Here is a 23,106-nt window from a genome sequence, read left to right on the forward strand (position 1 = left end):
AGCAAACAACATTTGCAGTATTTATATTCCTCCAGGCAGGCCACTTCCTTATGTTGAATTGACCACTTTAATCCAATAACTCCCCACACCCTTTTCTCCTTTACAACACACAGTCCCTTGTGGGAGAGCACCAATTTATCTGTTAGGGGCCTCCTGATTGATCATCTACTCAGAGACCAAGATATGTGCCTCCTCAGTGGTGGTTCTCCAATGCACTGTAGTGCCGTCCATGGTAACCTTCCCGTTTTAGCTATTGATCTGACGATCTCTTTCCCCTAGTCTTGTGGTTTTGCTACATTGCTCACTACATGATGACATTTGTGACATTGACTCTTTCTGGTGATCCTGTCATTTCCTTGCTGCCTCGAAACAGACCATCTACCATGTTGAGTACTTCACAGGGCCAATCGACATTTGGAAGCCTCTATTGCTATGTTCTCTGCCTCCGGTCAGATTATATTGATTAGTTTTTGCAAGGTATCTCAGATGTGTTCATCCACACTGGGAACTGTTATTCCCCTTTCTACAGTCTTCTCCCCCCCCCCCCCCCCCAATTGGCTGGTCCCATAGTGTATCAAAGACAATGCAATAGCTATTCAGGATTCCAGCCGAGCCTCGCAATGATTCAAATGACATCCTTCGCAGACCGACTTTATCACAAAATGAAATTTTCACTCTGCAGCGGAGTGTGTGCTAATAGGAAACTTTCTGGCAAGTTAAAATGGTGTGCTGAACTGAGACTCGGTCTGGCACACCATTTAAATTTGCAACAAAGTTTCATTTCAGTGCACACTCTGCTGCACAGTGAAAATTTCATTCTGGAAACATCCCCCAGGCTGTGGCTAAGCCATGTCTTTGCAGTGTCCTTTCTCTCAGTAGTGCTAGTCTTGGAAGTTTTGCAGGAGAGCTTCTGTGAACTTGGGAAGGTGGGAAACAAAGTACTGGCAGAAGTAAAGCTGTGAGGATGGGCCATGAGGCGTGCATGGGTAGCTCGGTTCGTAGAGCACTTGCCCGTGAAATGCAAAGATCCTGAGTCAGAGTCTCGGTCCGGCACACCATTTTAGTATTCCAGGATGTTTCAGCTTATCACTTTTAAGGGGCTTTGTTCTAATCCTCACTATCTATTAAAACACAGTAGGAATGAATTCTCGGAAAGCTATGCCTCCTCCCTGAAGACGTATGCCTCTTATCACAGGCGTGAGCCAAGCCTCGTGATCTTATGGGCCACCAGCGATCAACAGCTGTTCTTAGTCTTGGCTGAAAGGGGTCCTTTGTACTGATTCATTGGTTCTTACAGAACACCTTGTGATCCACTTTGTAACTGCATCAGTGTTCTCTTCCTATACGGCTGCAGAACCCATTGTCTCCCAACAGTTACTGGCAGATTAGCCTGAGCAACATACTGTGTAAACTGCCTGAAAGGATGGTTGCTTTCAGATTATAGTGGTTTCTCAAATCTCGAGGCCTCTTGTCCACTTATCGGTGTGGTTTCCGGGAGGTATGATCCACAATCGACCATCTGGTGTGGTTGGAAGCAGCAATCTGACGGGCTTTTTCTAAATGTTATCATCTTGTTGCAGTCTTTTTTGACCGGCATAAGGCGGTGTTATCTTGTTTTACTTACTCTCCATGACTGGGGCTTTTGAGGCCACCTTCCATTTTTTATTCAGCAGTTTTTATCCCACAGGTGGCTGGGTTAGAGTTGACACTTCACTCAGCTCCACACAGATCCAATAGAATGGTGTACCACAGGGCTCTGTGTTGAAAGTCACTCTCTTCTTCATAGCCATCAATGACTAGTGACATCTGTTGGGTTGCTGGTCACCTCTGATTTTTGTGTATGGTGCAGCTCCCACACTGTAGCCTCTGCTGAAAACCACCTCCAAGGGGCCATCCAGTGGTCCTCTGGATGGTCCTCTGCATGCTCCCTTTCCAACAGTTTCAAATCTCTCCTACAGAAATGCAGGTAATGCACAGTCCTGTTTGTTCGGCCTCCATTTTGATAAAAGTCTGACTTGGCTGCCCTGTATTCATCATCTGAAGACTGGCTGCTTCCTTACCCATGTATCTAGAGATACGGATCATGCTATTCTTACCTCTATTTACTGGACCTTGCTTTCATCTGTACTGGATTGTGGTTGCCAGGTTTATGGTTTGGCAGCTGCTTCAGCTTTGAAACTGTTAGATCCAGTCCACCATCATGTAGCCACTGTGCCTTTCGGACTAGTCCTGTAGAGTCTACGTGCTGAAGCAGGGATCTCCCCTCTTCAGATTTGATGGTACCAACTTATGGTCTCCTGTGCAATTGCCATTCAACAATTCTTTGATCATCCCACTTATCCCGTTCACTTTGCATATGAGAGATGTCATCCTTGTGGTTCATGTCCTCAGGTGGGATTACTAGTGGGAATGCACTTTGCTTCTCCGTGCCAAGGCCTCCATCTCCCCTCCCTGGACTGTGCTCCCTGTGTTTTCTTGTACAGTCTCCAGTATCTGCTGTCCAGGCCACAGATTAGGACTGATCCAGGGTGCTATCTTCTTTTACACTGATGGCTCTAAAACTGTAGATCAAACAGGATATGATTTTACATCTTCTGCCAGTATCAAACATCATTTGCTGCTGGAAAAATGAAGTGTGTTTATGGCAGAGCTGACAGCCATTAGCAGAGCCCTCTATTTTATTAAATGGGCTTCTCTTGACAGTGTTTAATATTTACTGTGTCAGTGAGCAGTCTCTAGTCTATTGACCAATAACTATTCTTGTCACAGTTTGCTCTCCTGTATTGGTGACCTTCTCGGTGACCTTCATTGTGCTGCCTGCCCAGTTGTCTTTCCCTGGGTTCCAAGTCATATGGGCATCCCAGGGAACTTCCACTTTTCATAGAAGGAATCCACAGTGCTTTGTTGTCTCTGCATCGGTCATACCAAGTTAACCCGTAGTTTTATTTTGTGTAATGAGCCATCCCCACATTGTTGTTATAGAGACTTACATACAATTGCTTGTATCTTAATGGAATGCTAAGTATGGACTTTCTGACACATTGCCTGTAATATAGGCAGACTATTCACAGGTGATTGAACTGGTTCTCTGTTTTCTACGGGAAGATAGTTTTTATTCTCAGGTATAAGGTTTTAATCTATCTGTGAAGAAGGGTTAGGGGGTTGGATGGGACATCTCCTGCTGTATGCCAGGTCTGGGGATTCCCTGACTCTCATCTCCTTGATCAGGCTACTCCTTCATCTTTTTTTACTCTGTTTTAAGCGCTATTAGATTTGGTTTGCCGCCTTTATGCTGCACCCAATTTTCTATTCTAGGTGTTGCCCGGAGTTCCCACATAATATTTTTGTTCGTAGCTGCAGGCATTGAGGTATGGCAAGCGGCATGTACATGCTTCTTGGGATGCCGTGCTGGTGTCTCAGGTATGTGAGGCCAGCTGAAATGGTAGAATGCCACCATGTCTTATCTACTGTGTATAGTCGAGTCGTCCCAGTGGCATGTTGATGGCATTGCCCGGAGTCAAAGTCTGGTTGATACTGAAGAGCACATGCGATTGGATGGCATGGTATTGAGTGCCTGAGCTGGGCGGACCATACTTGGTGATGGCAGACTGTGCCCATGAACAAACAATTTCAAAAATGAACTTAAGTCACAAACTGGCCTTGTTTTTTCCTAAATAGAAACTGATTTTCGTATGTGAAAGTCATTTCTTACAAAACATTCCTGGGATCTATTTTGAAAGTTAATTAAGTAGATCCTTAATCAGCTGGATTAATAGTGATAACAAATAAGTGCAAAAGAGACAAATTCAACACATTTGAAATTCCACTTTACTATACGAAGAACAGACTCACAGAGTGAAGTTATAACTCATTATCTTTTGGATAGACTATAAAAATAGCTCTATTGGTAATAATAAAAATACCTTATATGCACGTGCATAAAGTGGTTGAGTAAAACACAACTGCATTGCAAGACGCATAAATAAGTGTCTTGTGACGAAGCAAGCTGGGATATTTTTAATTCTCCTCTTGTTTTGCCATCTGCCTCCTTAAAATTCATTTTTGTCTATATAGATATACTTGAGTATAACCTGCATTTTCATAAAATAGAAAGGCTGGCCCTTAGTCTTAAAGAATATAACACCAGATCTAATTTTGTGCTTAGTTTTATGCATGTAATTGATTTTCTAATTTATTTTGACTATTCCTAGTTGGTATCTTTTGTTATAGGGTGAAATCAGTGATTGTTTCGTAACTTAAATTCTATTGTTGACATATAAACAAATATAAATTCTGTACTAATTATAAACATTTGGAAGATGAAATGCTAGTAATCTTAAAGTATCTATCTGACTCTATTTGAAAACATGTTAGCAGAGCCAGCTCATAATTAATTCCAAAGTAATTAACACTTTTGTCAAAAGTATTGTTTGCATAACAATATTTGTTAATTTCATTATTTAAACAAATATTTTAGCTTAGTGCTTGTAATAGAAGAAACTGTTAAAAAGACAGAACTTTTTGATGTATTCAGTTAATTTAATGATTTAAGTTTTAATTGAAATTTCTGTAAATTAAACTTCGACCAATGCGCATAGTTTCAGCCCCTATTATTGTGAAGATATATAAGGGTCCAATTTTTGGTCACGGGACAGTCAGTCCACAGCTGAGTTTCAGATGAGTAACCTGTGTTGGTTAGAACAACAACAATGCTTCAAATTAACTGTGGAATAAATGTTAAACAATTAGGCCATGTGTAAAACCAGTGACAGTGTCTGCTCTATACGTACCTGATTATTCTTCTAGAACTGTGAACTTTGCAGTTAGGTTTTACTGCTCATAGATGTTCAACAGGAAACTATTGTAGCATTATGTGGAGGTTCGCCTGCAATCTATTAATGAGGCTTATGGAAAGATTAAACAGTAGTGCACTGGCCCTATAACTGTGTGTTATTGGGGGGTTATGTAAACAGTGAAAGTAAAAGACTGTGTAACGCAACTGTGCATATGTTGGCTACATTATTTACCGTGGTCAGTGTCAAAATTACAAAACCCATTATTCAACCAGTGTAGCAATGCAGTACGTTGACACCGAGGACAACAAATGAAGAAATAAAGCAGGTGGAACCTTTACAGTCTGAAGTAATTTTTCTGAAGCTTAGATTTGGATGAAATTAAAAAAAGTGTGACACTAGTTTCCCAGCTTTCAGAATGTTAGGAATTGAACAAAGTTTTTTATTTTTCATGCTTGTGATAACTGTGTACATATTAACTTTACAGACAGGCAACTTCATGCATTCTTTCCTAGTACCTACAGTTACAACTTTGCATGAGGTAACTACCCTCAGATTTCTAAGATTTTGTCATCGATATGGTCTTGACTAATATAAATTTTGTATTTTTTTATATCTAAATACCTTGTAATACTGTCCTTGTTATCCCACCCCATTTGACACACACTTCCATTCTTTTTACTTATCCATGGTGGACAGCTGTGGACAGAAAAGAATGACTGCTTACCATAAAGCTAGTTCTAGCCTTTTTTAATAGTAGAAAGTTTGAAGTATATATGCTATTTTTAACCATTAATTGTAAGCAAGGGTTAATTTGTTGCATCAATTGCTGCACAACAAATGTCTGTAAATAAATTTAACACATTGGATACACACTGCATTGCTCAAGTCATATGTAAGAACTAATTTCAGAATCCCTTAAAAGAAATAAAAGTTGTGAATTTTGGAGGAAAACATTCAGTATATTCCAGGATATTACATTATCAGTGAGTATAGATCAAATGTCACATTTTACTCTCCTAGGCTTCTGCACAGTTATGGACATTGATTCACTGAGACACACACACACACACACACACACACACACACACACACACACAGTGTATTGTGTGATTGCTGTCTTGAAAGAGAACTTTAATGGATGTGGATCAAGCCAAGTTATACATTAATATGCGACAGCAGCTGCTGAAGTCTGCTTCTGTGAAATATGCTAACCACAAATTATGACTAGTGCTAATCTACTTTCATTATAATAATGGAAGTTACTTCGCAATTACTCAACATATGTCTGAAAATGATAGATGTAGCACTATAAATAGAATTTTGAGAAACAAAATTTTGGATAAAATTCTAAAAAAATAATAGCTATTCCAACAAGGACGTGCAACAAAAAATTATAGATGAGTAAATAAACTGTACATACAAAGAGTACTGAAAACCAAGAGGGTATGTTTAAGAGTAGGTTGTGCTACCTAGAAAATAAATCAGGAGTAATAACATATTGATCAAGTTACATATAATGTAGTTAGTGAGTGAGCGATTTCAAGGAAGATGTGGGAAATCATATTGAAAAGCTCCACAATAAATCTTGAGAGGATAATACGGTAATTCTTTGTAGGCACACACAAAAATGCTTCCAAAGGCTCTAAAAGATGGCCGTGTATGGATGGTTACTTTTACTTTTGGAAAGAGCAAGACATGCAGTAGCAGCCCAAAATAACCAGTTTCTTCTTTTTCCTGGTCTTATCCTGTATCCTCATGGGGTCAGCATGTTACTTATTGGATTTGTCAATGTTGTTAAAATAACTGACTGAATCGGCGTATTAAAGTCGGAATTAATTGTAGTATGTGTAAATAGTTTTTGTGTGCAATCCGGAGTGTTTAATTTTTTTGCAATATCTTAAGATTCACTGAGCTTTCAAGAGTCAGTGCTGTGTTGTGACTAAAAAAAAGTAGGACCATTGATATGATAGATGTCTAGCAGTGTCCCCCCCCCCCCCCCTCCAGATATTGGCTCTTCTTTGTGTTTGTCACATTGTTAACAAAGAGCATTGCTTAGCATATGACCTTTAACAGTAAGATTTAAACAATCAAAAGTCCAGGATGGAGTAACGACAGTATTATGAAAAGGATTGACTGCTGCTCACCACATGGGGAGGAGCCGTTGAGTTGCACACACACAGATTCAAACAAGCACAACTCGGCTCTGGCTGCTGTGGCCTAACTCAGGTCGGTGAATGAGACCGTGGTCATGTGTGTATGAGCTGTGCTTGTGTGTGTTTCTTATTTCCAAAGAAGATCTTTTGGCCGAGAGCTTAAATGTTTAGCAGTCTTTTTCATAGTACTGGCTGTGGCTCAACGCCTCCTCCATGTGGTGAGTAGCAATCTATCCTTTTCTCAATATTGGGAACAGTAAAATTGGTTACAGACACAAGCTCATGTTAAATTTTCAGTGCCTAAATCCGTTTTTTATTTGAACACCCCATGGATATGTCTTTATTGTTAGAAATTGATTCTGCCAGATGTCATATGTTTCAATGATTGTTAAAAATGCAGAGATGGATTTAATTAGGGTTTCCTGTGAGAAATCTATTGCAGAATTTTGGCTGAGATACCATAATTGAATTCGTGCTTGAATTTTTTTTTGTATTTAAAATGTACATAGTGGTGCTCATTAAAGTCAAAACATATAGTTGATGCAAATTTTCTATCGTAAGAGAAAAATTAGGAGCTTTTACATTTTTTATCAATTTTCAACCTTTTTATGTGTGTCCTACTTTTTTATTTTAGATCACTCTGACATGGATCATGAACCAGTTTACAGTAAAGAAGGCCTGTCCACAGCAGAGGCACTTACTCGCTTGCACCAAGATATAGAATCTGTTCTTAAGGAACATCAGTTGTGCCAGAAGAAAAGGTATTTAATCACTGTGTCTCATTAGTCCTTTTCATGAGTCTTAATCAGAGTTCAGTTGCAATAATTTTTTTGTTTGTTTATTTTTTACAGGTTCAGTAACATATGGCATAAGCAATGGTTGAGAGATGCACTACACCATGAAAGCCGATACACCACCTTTTGTTGGACTTCTGCAGTTGCCATTCTTGCTTGCAGTTTTGCGTTGTTTTTTGCATATATTGTAGATAAAAGTGACAGGTACTACACAATAATTACACAGTATCACTTTTTATATTTATATTTATTTTGTATCTCCAGGAGATTCTCATCTTAAAATTTTTTTTTAGGTTATGCTGTCTACTCGCACAAGGAATACTGCTTCTTCTACTATTGGTGATCAATGTATATTTGGTTTTGAGAGAGAACAAATTGCGGCACTCTGAAATGACTACAAGAATTCTTGAAATTCTTCGTCAGTTAAAAGGTTTTTTGTCATTAATGTTACAATATTTTGGAAGTATCATGTACAGCAGCATAATCTTATTTCAGGCATAACTAATCGTACTTTTTAATTATTGACAATGTAACGTAAATGGATAGATAAAAAATCTATTCACCAAGTGGCTTCAGGGGAACCCACACACACAAAAGGGTTTAACTTTTACAAGCTTTTGGAGCCAGTGGCTCCTCCTCCTGGCAGAAGAGTTGAAGGGGAAGGTAGAGGGGTGAAGGAAAAGGTCAGGAGAGATTTAGAGATAGGGGTACAGTTCAGAAAAGTCACTCAAAACCCTGGGTCAGGGGAGAATTACCGGATGGGATGAGAAGGAAAGACAGAGTGTTTGGGAATACTGCTTGCTTCTGTGACACTGTTTCTCATTCGAACACACAATGTTGCTTGGCTACGAAGACACATCAAGAGCTGACTGTAGAACACTGGAAGTATGTTATCTGATCCGATGAACATTGTTGCTGCCTGTATATGAAAATATTCAGTGTGAACTACAATAAGCCTCCAGGGAAGGTAGGTGTATGTGTGTGTGTGTGTGTGTGTGTGTGTGTGTGTGTGAGGCAGAGAGAGAGGGGGGGGGGGGATTGCACGATGACCACTGTGCTCAAGGAATTGTGCAAGCTACAGTAGGTTAGATTATGTGGTAGGACACTGATATCATCTAATTCCAGATACTTGTTCAGCACATGCTACAGCAAGTCAAAACTGTGAAGATGATTTGTGAATGTTTAAAACACTATTATGATGAAAGTATTTGATGCTTTCTTATCTTTCTTATCTCTCTCTCGTATGTACATGCATATGGTGTGTGCCTCTCAGTGCTGTCATCCACATTTTTCTGGTATTTTGTCAAGAAACTTTGATTAATTTTTTCTCATCAAGACTGAATGTTTTAGTGCCTATTTTATGAAGAATATAGCAGTTAGTTTTAGCAGTAATATGTATTTACAAATACAGTGTGTGATAGCAAAATTGCCTGTTTGGGTTGTGAACAACTTCAATGCACATTAGCCATTTAAAGTTTTGAAGTGATAACAGGTTCTGAAATCAGTGTATGAATTTGTTTTATGAAAAGAAATATTTATGTCACTCTTAATGTTTTCTTTAGTCATAATGAAGCTATAAAACTCAGTGCAGAAATACATTTTTTTAAATGGACAATTTGACCAGATGCTTCGGAGACATGTCAGTGGTATCCAGAACATTACCCACACTTGTGCTCACCAGTCTCACCTTGCATTACTCTGCAATGGACTTATCGTGATGGAAAACTGGTGAACTTGCCATGGGCACTCCTTGTGCGTGATGATATTGTCGTCATCAGACCTGGACAACAGGCTCCTGGGCGATGTTCTCCACTCAGTGTAAGTCTTCTTGCTAATTGCATTTATAAGCAGATATACTTCATATGGTAAAAAATGTGAGCTTGACTATATTGTGTATTAAATGATTGCCATCCAGTTACTTAATACGTCTATCATTCAGTCTTTACTGTCATTTACCGTTTATCTGTATACCTGTTCAGAGATTTTTCAATTTTATATTGTTTCACTGAAAGGGATCTGCTTTTCTTTTGACCAGCTCTATCATTTTCTCCCGTTATAAACAACATTTTGTGGCTGTTAATGCGATCATGTGTGATCTGGCAATTAGCGATGTCAACAGTTTTTAGTAGAGACTCCTCATTTCACTAATTTAGAATTCTGAAGGTTATAAATATTTTTAAGCTTTCCACGCATTACGAAATTGAAATCAGACATCCAGCTGTCAACCCTTTTTTTCCACAATTCAATACAAATTTTGATATTTTCAGCTCACTTTAAGACCTGCTGTCCACGTTACAAGATATCAGACAATCTATACATCTCAAAGCAGTTTTTGGTGATATTTAAGCACAATTATTTTGAATAGTGTTGTACATTATGCAGACTGAAAGCTACATCAGCGAGGAGAAATATGTCACTTGTCTGTCTCAAGTATTATTATTATTATTATTATTATTATTATTATTCACTGCGGTGTTTTCCAAACAACATGAAAAATTTCAAAATGTGAATAATTTAGGAGCAAAGGAGGCAACTCACCAAATTGCTGAAGTGTTGAGTCACAGACAGGCACACAGAAAAGAATGACAACTTCAAACATACAATGCCTCTGCGCGCACGCGGTCTGGTTTCGGCAGTCTGGTGTGTGCGTGTGTGTGTGTGTGTGTGTGTGTGTGTGTGTGTGATTTCTGCCATAACCTTCCCTGTCATATATATAAAGCTTTAAAATGTTATACATCTACTGTTGGAGTCCCCAGGCTCAAGAAATTTATTTTTATTTATTGTGTGATGAAGTTTTGTTTATGAAACTATTTCTGGGAAGTCTCAAAAGGGTACAGAAAAAGCATAGAAATTGCTAAGTGACTCTCCTCAAGTTTGTTAAAAATTTTAATAAGAAGTTTTGACCAATGACAAATAATAAAATTTTGTGTACAGTATGGGACTTGATGATGTTCCGGGGAGCAGGTCTCAAAACAGAAAGATGCTCCTTACCTTTATTTGAATGTTCTTTTATCTTTTCAAAGCAAATTGAGTCACAGATATTTAATGTGATGGTAAAGTGCTTCATATTTAATTTTGAGAAATTAAAATTGTATCACAGAAATTCTTTGTCTTTCATAGTATCCTGTTAATGTATTTTTGTCCATTATTACTACCATTTCTTTTGACAATATGAAAGGACCCTTTTCCTTGTACTGAGAATGATATTCTGAATGCAGTCACTAATAATAGCGAAATCCATTATCTATATGACTTGTAGTTTTTGGATATATGTTTGTTAAGCTATTCCAGTTTTGTGATTTTATGATAACAGTTCACTTTGTAATGACAAAAGGTATTTAAAACGCGTGACAGTTAATTATGTTTATACTAGTGAACCTGGCAATACTTTGTAATTGCTAAATATGTAGGGGAATCCTTCTCCCCCCTCTCTCCTTCCATTTCCTCCTCCCTCTCTCTGGACATCTGCTCCCCCCCCTCCCCCCCCCCTCTGTCCATTTCTTCCTTGTTGCCCCTACTTCCCTCCACCTACCCTTCAACTCTCCTTCCCTCTCCCTGTGTCCATCCCCCCCCCCCTTCCTCTACATCCATCTCCTCTCCTCTCCTCTCCTCTCCCCCTTTCTCTGACTGTCAGACTTGTTTATTGTTATTGACAATGAAACATGGATTGCGAATTGAAGTCACTTAAAATGAATGGGTAATTTGGTTGGCATCATTGATACATGGGGTGTAAGAGACCACTCCCGCCACTGTATCTGTGAGGGTAGTAGCTTAAATGAGAGTATTTCACATAGTTTTAATCTTCAAGCAGGAGGAATCAGGAAGTTTTGAAAGATTCAGATTCCATGTTGTTGTTGTTGTTGTTGTCTTCAGTCCTGAGACTGGTTTGATGCAGCTCTCCATGCTATTCTATCCTGTGCAAGCTTCTTCATCTCCCAGTACTTACTGCAACCTACATCCTTCTGAATCTGCTTAGTGAATTCATCTCTTGGTCTCCCTCTACGATTTTTACCCTCCACGCTGCCCTCCAATGCTAAATTTGTGATCCCTTGATACCTCAGAACATGTCCTACCAACCGGTGCCTTCTTCTTGTCAAGTTGTGCCAAAAACCCCTCTTCTCCCCAATTCTTTTCAATACCTCCTCATTAGTTATGTGATCTACCCATCTAATCTTCAGCATTCTTCTGTAGCACCACATTTCGAAAGCTTCCATTCTCTTCTTGTCCAAACAATTTATTGTCCATATTTCACTTCCATACATGGCTACACTCCATACATATACTTTGAGAAACGACTTCCTGACACTTAAATCTATACTCAATGTTAACAAATTTCTCTTCTTCAGAAACACTTTCCTTGCCATTGCCAGTCTAAATTTTATATCTTCTCTACTTCGACCATCATCAGTTATTTTGCTCCCCAAATAGCAAAACTCTTGTACTACTTTAAGTGTCTCATTTCCTAATCTAATTCCCTCAGCATCACCCGACTTAATTCGACTACATTCCATTATCCTTGTTTTCCTTTTGTTGATGTTCATCTTATAGCCTCCTTTCAAGACACTGTCCATTCCGTTCAACTGCTCTTCCAAGTCCTTTGCCGTCTCTGACAGAATTACAATGTCATCGGCGAACCTCAACGTTTTTATTTCTTCTCCATGGATTTTAATTCATACTCCGAATTTTTCTTTTGTTTCCTTTACTGCTTGCTCAATATACAGATTGAATAACATCGGGGAGAGGCTACAACCCTGTCTCACTCCCTTCCCAACCACTGCTTCCCTTTCATGCCCCTCTACTCTTATAACTGCCATCTGGTTTCTGTACAAATTGTAAATAGCCTTTCGCTCCCTGTATTTTACCCCTGCCATCTTTAGAATTTGAAAGAGAGTATTCCAGTCCGCATTGTCAAAAGCTTTCTCTAAGTCTACAAATGCTAGAAATGTAGGTTTGCCTTTCCTTAATCTATTTTCTAAGATAAGTCGTAGGGTCAGTATTGCCTCACGTGTTCCAACATTTCTGCGGAATCCAAACTGATCTTCGCCAAGGTCGGCTTCTGCCAGTTTTTCCATTCGTCTGTAAAGAATTCGCGTTAGTATTTTGCAGCTGTGACTTATTAAACTGATGGTTTGGTAATTTTCACATCTGTCAATACCTGCTTTCTTTGGGATTGGAATTATTATATTCTTCTTGAAGTCTGAGGGTATTTTGCCTGTCTCATACATCTTGCTCTCCAGATGGTACAGTTTTGTCAGGACTGGCTCTCCCAAGGCCGTCAGTAGTTCCAATGGAATGTTGTCTACTCCTGGGGCCTTGTTTCGACTCAGATCTTTCAGTGCTCTGTCAAACTCTTCACGCAGTATCATATCTCCCATTTATCTTCATCTACATCCTCTTCCATTTCCATAATATTGTCCTCAAGTACATCGCCCTTGTATAGACCCTCTATATACTCCTTCCACCTTTCTGCTTTCCCTTCTTTGCTTAGAACTGGGTTTCCATCTCAGCTCTTATTATTCATACAAGTGGCTCTCTTTTCTCCAAAGGTCTCTTTAATTTTCCTGTAGGCAGTATCTGTCTTACCCCTAGTGAGATAAGCCTCTACATCCTTACATTTGTCCTCTAGCCATCCCTGCTTAGTAATTTTGCACTTCCTGTCGATCTCATTTTTGAGACGTTTGTATTCCCTTTTGCCTGCTTCATTTACTGCGTTTTTATATTTTCTCCTTTCATCAATTAAATTCAATATTTCTTCTGTTACCCAAGGATTTCTACTAGCCCTCGTCTTTTTACCTACTTGATCCTCTGCTGCCTTCACTACTTCATCCCTCAGAGCTACCCATTCTTCTTCTACTGTATTTCTTTCCCCCATTCCTGTCAGTTGTTCCTTTATGCTCTCCCTGAAACTCTGTACAACCTCTGTTTCTTTCAGTTTATCCAGGTCCCATCTCCTTAAACGCCCACCTTTTTGCAGTTTCTTCAGTTTTAATCTACAGTTCATAACCAATAGATTATCAGGAGAAAGAAAACTGGCGTTCTACGGATCGGAGGACTGAAGACCACAACAACAACAACAACAGATTGTGGTCAGAGTCCACATCTGCCCCTGGAAATGTCTTACAATTTAAAACCTGGTTCCTAAATCTCTGTCTTACCATTATATAATCTATCTGATACCTTCTAGTATCTCCAGGATTCTTCCATGTATACAACCTTCTTTTATGATTCTTGAACCAAGTGTTAGCTATGATTAAGTTGTGCTCTGTGCACAATACTACCAGTCGGCTTCCTCTTTCATTTCTTAGCCCCAGTCCATATTCACCTACTATCTTTCCTTCTCTCCCTTTTCCTACTACCGAATTCCACCTACCCATGACTATTAAATTTTCATCTCCCTTCACTACCTGAATAATTTCTTTTATCTCATCATACATTTCATCAATTTCTTCATCATCTGCAGAGCTAGTACGCATATAAACTTGTTCTACTGTAGTAGGCATGGGCTTCATGTTTATCTTGGCCACAATAAAGCGTTTACTATGCTGTTGGTAGTAGCTTACCTGCACTCCAATTTTTTGTTCATTATTAAACCTACTCCTGCATTACCCCTATTTGATTTTGTATTTATAACCCTGTATTCACCTGACCAAAAGTCTTGTTCTTCCTGCCACCGAACTTCACTAATTCCCACTATATCTAACTTCAACCTGTCCATTTCCCTTTTTAAATTTTCTAACCTACCTGCCCGATTAAGGGATCTGACATTCCATGCGCCGATCCGTAGAATGCCAGTTTTCTTTCTCCTGATAACGACGTCCTCTTGAGTAGTCCCCGCCCGGAGATCCGAATGGGGGACTATTTTACCTCCGGAATATTTTATCCAAGAGGACACCATCATCATTTAACCATACAGTAAAGCTGCATGCCCTCGGGAAAAATTACGGCTGTAGTTTCCCCTTGCTTTCAGCTGTTCGCAGTACCAGCACAGCAAGGCCGTTTTGGTTAGTGTTGCAAGGCCAGATCAGTCAATCATCCAGACTGTTGCCCCTGCAACTACTGAAAAGGCTGCTGCCCCTCTTCAGGAACCACACGTTTGTCTGGCCTCTTGACAGATACCCCTCCGTTGTGGTTGCACCTACGGTACGGCCATCTGTATCGCTGAGGCACGCAAGCCTCCCCACCATCGGCAAGGTCCATGGTTCATGGGGGGAAGTCAGATTCCATAATAATACTCTAATCATAAGCTGATAAGCCATGAATACAACTTTCATGTTGTCTGTTAAAACCGACTGTGAGTTACAAAACAATACAACACATGGTTATGTATACAATTTTTATTTAAAATTAGGTACAAGGAGGAACAATATGAGTGGGAAAAACAGTCTGTCTAATAATTAAAATGCTCTGCTGTCGTAGTTAAAACAGACAGTGAGGGGGAAAAAAATTTAAACAGCAAATTTTCACCCCGCAGCATAGCACAACATTTTCTTGTTTTGCAGTTGGTTTGAACAGAAAACTTGCACACTGTTGTTTAAAAAAATATATGTAGTCTGTGATCGTCTGAATGATTATGTAAGTAACATGTAAAAATTTGAACTGAACTGGTTGAAAACTTTTTGAGATGTTTGATAACAATGTTAACAATAACTTGTCTTTATATAGTAGTACAGATTGGGTAGCTGTTCTCTTGAGGTTTTCTTTTGGTTATTGTATATTGGCAGTGATGGTTGTATAGATTGAAATCAATCATCTTATAAATGTTTTGTGGAACTATGACAGCAAATAAACAGTTTCCTTCATTAGTAAGTTGGACAAGGCCTGTGGCTAGTGAGACATTGTGTTATTTCGTTTGTTGGTAGAAGTGCCTTATTTTTAATGCCTCTCAGATACCAGGCAACATGTCAAATATTCTTTAGTCAGCAGACGGGATTTTCCATATTATTAGCAGACCATTGAAATGAGCAAGCTGCTGTCTGCAGATGTCTTTTTTCTGATTGTTACAATCTTTTTAAATATTAAAGTTATTCTTCTGCTTGCAAACTGAGTATGTATATTCCGTCCTGGATTTTCCCTTGTTTGATTAAATATAAAATTATTCAAAAAAGTTAAATAGCTGATTATTCTTTTAGTTCTGAACAGGACCCAGACTGCATTAATGGCACTCAGCACATAACTTTGGTGTAAGACTGACAAAATATGTTACTCTAGTAATACATTAAATACACTATTTCATAGCATCTCCAAATTCGCTCATTTGTCTCACCCTCTGGATGACAACTACTGTCATGACAACTTCTGTACTCTTTCTCACCAATAATTTAAATAGAACTTGCCTCTCACTGCTGCCTCATTCCTAAACAGGACGTCAAATACAAGCCATAGAAAGTATTAATAATAAATTATCAGGAAATCAGCACTCAGCTCAATGCAGTAACTCATTTTCATTAAACTGATGTATATTATGTCTGTGACTGAAAATATTTCAGTAGCCTAAATATCAAAAATTCCACATTATGGTATTCTGTCCCCTCACGGAGAGTCGACTTATATAAACAACACTGTTCTAGTTGCCAATTGAACGGTATTTTATTTAAATAACCATTTAATAATTGTTTTTAAATGTCTGTGGGGTTTGAAGTATGTTTTCTTATCAGAAATAGTATAACAAGAATACTAACACATAGCTGCATAATAAATTTAAACAAACATGTAAATACACATGACATAATCAGTTAGCTCTGCAGAATATTAAATCTGTGCAAGTATGAGGATGGTATGAATTCAAAGTTGTGAAGGGTTATATTGAGCCATGTTATCTTTGGATGGAAATGAGAGGTGTAACATTGTCAACTTTTGAATGTAATTTAAAATAACTTAATCTTATTAATAAAAGATTGGTGCATAAATTAACATATAATTAATTAGAATTCAACTGAAATACGTTTACATTCTTTGGTTTTAGATTGTACAGGAAAGGCAATGAAAATATTGATAAGAGTTTTATACGTTTACTTTACTGGAGTTTTATTACATCTGCTATGTGAGAGTTTCTATTGTATTACTGTATCATATAAAAGCTTAGGAAATGAACCTAATGTATATGGTACTGAGTGAGCTGCTTCTCCTTTCTAACCTTTACCAACTCATCCCTGTGTCTTCCCTGAGGAAAGGAACTAATAATTCTGAAAGCAAGGATGAGTTTTGTACTTCTAAATGTGTCTACCAAAAGCCATACTGCATTGAGTACATTGGTTTCATCTGATCACCAAAGTTAAGAAAAATTGGTCCCAGTTAGTTCATGGGTGGATGAGTGCCTGGAAACACCAGAAGCTGTTTGCTCATGTGTTAACTAGCCTGATAAACCCTGGACCTTTCCACAATGAGCTGACTTGCACACCCAGCAATACAGATAGCCGTACTGTAAGGGCAGCCATATCAGAGAGGTATCTGGACAAGTTAGATTAACATAAGGTTCCTGAAGAGGGACAGTAGCTGTTTCAGCAGATGCAGGAGTGACAGTCTCGATGATTAACTGATCTGGCCTTGTAATGTTAGCCAACAACGAAGGCCCTGCTATATTGGTACTGCAAATGGCTGAGAGCAAGAGGAAACTACAGCAGTTAAATTTCTGAAGGACATGTAGATCTACTGTGGCAATGTGGCTTATTGATGATGGCATCCACTTGGATAAAATATTCTGGAGGAAAAAGAGCCCCCATTTGGACCTTCAGGTAGGGACTGCTCAAAAGAATGTTTGTCATCAGGAAAGATAAATCTGGTATTTTAAGGGTCAGAGAATGGAATGTAATATCTGTTACTTGGATAGGTATTTTAGAGAATTTAAAGAAATTAAATGGATAGGTTGAAATTACATGTAGTGGAAAGTAATGAAGTGTGATGGCTGGAAGAACAAGACTTCTGGTCAAGTGCTTACAGAGTGATCAACACAAAATGAAATAGGGAATAAGACTCATAATGATTAAGAAAATAAGAATGTGGGTAACATGCTATCAACAGTATAGTGAATGTATTGTTGTAGCCAAGATAAATACAAACCCAAAAGACACCACCTAGTGCTACTTTATATGCATATTAGCTCCACAGATTTGTAAGAAATTGTGATGAAACAAAAGAAATTATTCAGATAGTTAAAAGAGAGGAAAATTTAATTAGGATGGGGGACTGGAATTCAATAGTAGGAAAAGTAAGACAAGGAAAAATAGTAAAAGAACTTGGACTGGGGAAAGGAACGAAAGGGCAAGCTGCTTGGTAGAATTTTGCACAGAGCACAATTTAAGCGGTGCTGGAACTTGGTTTAAGACTCATGAAGAAGGTTCTGTTCTTGGAAGAAAACTAGAGCTACAGGAGTGTTTCAGACATATTACATAACAGAGAGATAGAGATTTCAAAGCCTGATTTTAAACTACAAAAGATTTCCAGAGTCAGATGTAGACTGTGAGCAGAATTTGTTGGTTATGAACTGCAGATTAAAATGGAAGAAATTGCAGAAATCTAGGAAAATTTGAAGCTACAAATGTTTGTTGGTAATTACTAAAGGGAGCATTACACGAGAAGGGATTCAAACAGGGAAAAGAAACTCAATAGAGGATGAATGGCTAGCTTTGAAAGATGAAATAGTCAAGGCAGCAAAGGACCAAACAGGCAAAATGGCTAGACATAGTAGAGATCCTTGGATAATGTGCAGTGAGTTAAAATCGTTGGCGACAAGTGAAAATTTGTTCTGGGCTGGGACTTGAACCCAGATTTCCTGCTTTACACAGGGGTCCTGCTTACTCATCTTTTGTAGGGTGCCTAAATGATGCTGCATTTTCAGAATGCTATACAACAATTCAAGCAAATCACGTTAATAGTTTTTATTACAATAAAGAAGATTGACAATACTTAACTTTGAATTTTCAGTGGTGTTGCAAGCGATGGGCAACATGTAAACAGTAATGTCTTTTGCTATAGACAATGTGAATAAAAGCAGTGAATATGGATCACTAATAACTGTTATCATAGCACTCTCTTCTAGGCTGGGTCTAATACTGTGCTGGTCTGCGAGTCCTGGTCTGGTAGTGTGCTATTACTGTGCATCTAGTACTGTGCAGCCGAGGCTGGTAGGAGCAGCGCTTACCGTATTTACTCGAATCTAAACTGCACTTGAATCTAAGCCGCACCCGAAAAATGAGACTCGAAATAAAGGGAAAAAAAAAAAAAATCCCGAATCTAAGCCGCACTTGAATTTTGAGAAAAAAGTTTTAGGCCGCACCTCCAAATCGAACCAAAGTTGGTCCATTGTAATATGAGACACAATTTAGTCGAAAGAAAGACGATACAGCTACAGTAGTTTGGTTCGAGTCGTAAGCTTAGCAGTTAAGCTTTACCAGGTAGCCATTGCTATGCGTCAGACGCTCCGTCCGTATTTTTACGGGTACCATTCCTTTTTCACGTGCTTCGTCTGGTTTGAATCGATTGCTTATTTTGCTTTGATCTGATAAGTGCCGTTTTCTTTGTTATAGGTGTTTACGTCACTCTAAGCTGAAAATGCATTACTGTACTGCGTCATGCATTGTTTGTCGCATTCTGATAGTGCGTGTTAACGGCCTGTCGCCGCTCGCGGCATGGCTTGCTTTTGTGCGCGCTACCGCCGCATAAACGAAAAACAAAAAGGAGAGGAATCATCTCATTAGCAAAACAATGGCAAGAGACTGCTATTTGTTGTTACTTACACTGCTGCTTTCTTTGATAATGATCAACAAGAACCAAACAATAGACTGCGTATGATACAACATGTTCTGAACGAGAGTTAGGCGAAAATTTTTCTCCGTTTGAAAATCTTTGCGGCCGTTTCTGTAGTACATCAAATTCTGCACAGAAATTAGTCATCGTAGATTTAAAAATCTAGTCAGTTTCCGTGCTTCATTTACGTATATTCTTCCGCGTTTGCTGTTGTCTCATTCTAGTTTCGTAGTTTATTAGGCAGATAGGATTTAAATGAGATAGCAGCAAACACGAAAGAATATATGGCAAAATGTTTATATTCGTATTATTCTTATGGTAAAGAGAATACTGCATGTGATTCACATTTCATCTGGTTCCTATTGGCAACAGTCTTGCCAGTCGGATTTTCGTAGTGCATTGAAATTCTGCTACATTCGAAGATGATCAATACGGAATTTGTATTTACTTCGTTGGATAATGTATGAAAATGCAGTGGTCGAAACTCAGGGCGGAGAAAAAAAGGTGGACTTCCACCTTTTTTTAAAAAAAAATTATTTACTGACGCAGAGGTTTTGGCGCCAGTATTTATCTCTGTGCCTACAAAGCATGCCTGTGTTGCGCTACATATATTCGATGGCAGAAGTTAGTTGTGGCGGCACCTACCAACATTTTTCAGAACTTCCGCTTGCTTTGCACTTGATTCTAAGCCGCAGGTGGTTTTTTGGATTACAAAAACTGGAAAAAAAGTGCGGCTTAGATTCGAGTAAATACGGTATATTCTCTTGAGGCCACACCTGTCGTGGTGCGGTCCTTGTCAGCGAGCTATTGGCTAATGTTGTCTCACAGCCTTCTTTGCTCGCGCGCACACATACACATATCCATCCGCACATACACTCCTGGAAATTGAAATAAGAACACCGTGAATTCATTGTCCCAGGAAGGGGAAACTTTATTGACACATTCCTGGGGTCAGATACATCACATGATCACACTGACAGAACCACAAGCACATAGACACAGGCAACAGAGCATGCACAATGTCGGCACTAGTACAGTGTATATCCACCTTTCGCAGCAATGCAGGCTGCTATTCTCCCATGGAGACGATCGTAGAGATGCTGGATGTAGTCCTGTGGAACGGCTTGCCATGCCATTTCCACCTGGCGCCTCAGTTGGACCAGCGTTCGTGCTGGACGTGCAGACCGCGTGAGACGACGCTTCATCCAGTCCCAAACATGCTCAATAGGGGACAGATCCGGAGATCTTGCTGGCCAGGGTAGTTGACTTACACCTTCTAGAGCACGTTGGGTGGCACGGGATACATGCGGACGTGCATTGTCCTGTTGGAACAGCAAGTTCCCTTGCCGGTCTAGGAATGGTAGAACGATGGGTTCGATGACGGTTTGGATGTACCGTGCACTATTCAGTGTCCCCTCGACGATCACCAGTGGTGTATGGCCAGTGTAGGAGATCGCTCCCCACACCATGATGCCGGGTGTTGGCCCTGTGTGCCTCGGTCGTATGCAGTCCTGATTGTGGCACTCACCTGCACGGCGCCAAACACGCATATGACCATCATTGGCACCAAGGCAGAAGTGACTCTCATCGCTGAAGACGACACGTCTCCATTCGTCCCTCCATTCACGCCTGTCGCGACACCACTGGAGGCGGGCTGCACGATGTTGGGGCGTGAGCGGAAGACGGCCTAACGGTGTGCGGGACCGTAGCCCAGCTTCATGGAGACGGTTGCGAATGGTCCTCGCCGATACCCCAGGAGCAACAGTGTCCCTAATTTGCTGGGAAGTGGCGGTGCGGTCCCCTATGGCACTGCGTAGGATCCTACGGTCTTGGCGTGCATCCGTGCGTCGCTGCGGTCCGGTCCCAGGTCGACGGGCACGTGCACCTTCCGCCAACCACTGGCGACAACATCGATGTACTGTGGAGACCTCACGCCCCACGTGTTGAGCAATTCGGCGGTACGTCCACCCGGCCTCCCGCATGCCCACTATACACCCTCGCTCAAAGTCCTCAACTGCACATACGGTTCATGTCCACGCTGTCGCGGCATGCTACCAGTGTTAAAGACTGCGATGGAGCTCCGTATGCCACGGCAAACTGGCTGACACTGACGGCGGCGGTGCACAAATGCTGCGCAGCTAGCGCCATTCGACGGCCAACACCGCGGTTCCTGGTGTGTCCGCTGTGCCGTGCGTGTGATCATTGCTTGTACAGCCCTCTCGCAGTGTCCGGAGCAAGTATGGTGGGTCTGACACACCGGTGTCAATGTGTTCTTTTTTCCATTTCCAGGAGTGTATGTGTGTGTGCGCGAGTGTATACCTGTCCCTTTTTCCCCCCAAGGTAAGTCTTTCCGCTCCCGGGATTGGAATGACTCCTTACCCTCTCCCTTAAAACCCACATCCTTTCATCTTTCCCTCCCCTTTCCTCTTTCCTGATGAAGCAACCGCGGGTTGCGAAATCTTGAAATTTGTGTGTGTGTTTGTGTTTGTTATTGTCTCTATCAACGTACCAACGCTTTCGTTTGGTAAGTTACAGAATCTATGTTTTTAGATATATTTTTCCCACTTGGAATGTTTCCCTCTATTATATATATATACCAAGAGAACAGACACCACACATATAATAATTAGTTGAAGGAGGAAGAAAATATAAAAAAAGAAGTAGGCAAAAAGGGGTACAGTCACCTTAAAAATAAGAATGATAGATTCTGCCTATCTTTTCAGGAACATTTATCTTGCTATTGCCAGTATGCATTTGATGTCCTCTCTACATTGACCATCAGCACTGATGTTGTTCTACGTCATGTAATCTAACTATAATATTTGCTACCCAAGCAATACAATTCATCTACTATTTTTTTGTTTACTTCATAATCTGATTACCTCACCATTACCTGATACAATTTGACTATGTTTGAATAAACTTTTTACTTTTGTTAGTGTCCACCTTATAACGTCCTTTCAAGACGCTATTCACTCCATTCATCTGCTCTGCCAAGTCATTTGCCATGTCTATCAGAATTACCTTGTCAGTGGCAAATATCAGAATCTTAATTACTTCCCCACGAACTTTAATATCTTTCTTTTCCAAATTTGTGATTGGTTTCCTTCATAGCTTCCTCAGTCCACAGATTCAGTAACATCGGGGATAGACTACAACCCAGTCTCACTTCCCTTTAATGTGCTACAACTCTTACAGTGGTGGTTAGATGTCTGTACAGTCTTAGATAACCTTTCATCACCATATTTTGTCCATGATACCTTCAGAATTTTGGTAAATGTATCCCAGTAAACATTATCAAAAGTTTTCTCTAAATCTGAAATGCTATTGACATAGGTTTACGTCTGCAATCTATCTTTTGAAATAAGTTTGTGGATTTCATATATTCTCTGTTAAAAGTGTGGTGATAAAGAGAAATTTTTGCTGTGGAGTCCACAAATAACAGAGATAACTGTTGAAAAGTGCTACAATTGTGTACGAGGTCTGCTCAGAAAATTCATAATTTCACGCCAGTTGTGCATTGGAGCAAAATGCGGTTGGCATCCCTGCACACGTCTGTGTTTAATGTGTAACTGCCAGAAGTTTCATTGTTATATGTGTTAGTTATTGTTCAGTGTTGTA

General features: G+C 39.8%; 1 protein-coding gene across 17 annotated transcripts in view; it reads left to right on the top strand.

Moving 5' to 3' along the window:
- The window catches only part of LOC126236282 (transmembrane protein 94), a 538,855-nt gene that overhangs the window by 75,471 nt on the left and 440,278 nt on the right, over nucleotides 1–23,106 (top strand). For all 17 annotated transcript variants that reach the window (XM_049945449.1, XM_049945454.1, XM_049945456.1 and 14 more), the window contains exons 2-5: nucleotides 7,584–7,710; nucleotides 7,801–7,947; nucleotides 8,037–8,173; nucleotides 9,368–9,561. In XM_049945449.1, the coding sequence (XP_049801406.1) occupies nucleotides 7,595–7,710; nucleotides 7,801–7,947; nucleotides 8,037–8,173; nucleotides 9,368–9,561 (594 nt within the window). In that variant the 5' untranslated portion in view covers nucleotides 7,584–7,594. The remainder of the gene's footprint in view (nucleotides 1–7,583; nucleotides 7,711–7,800; nucleotides 7,948–8,036; nucleotides 8,174–9,367; nucleotides 9,562–23,106) is intronic.

Source organism: Schistocerca nitens, chromosome 2 (genome assembly GCF_023898315.1).
Source record: "Schistocerca nitens isolate TAMUIC-IGC-003100 chromosome 2, iqSchNite1.1, whole genome shotgun sequence".
Classification (NCBI taxonomy): Eukaryota; Metazoa; Arthropoda; class Insecta; order Orthoptera; family Acrididae; genus Schistocerca; species Schistocerca nitens.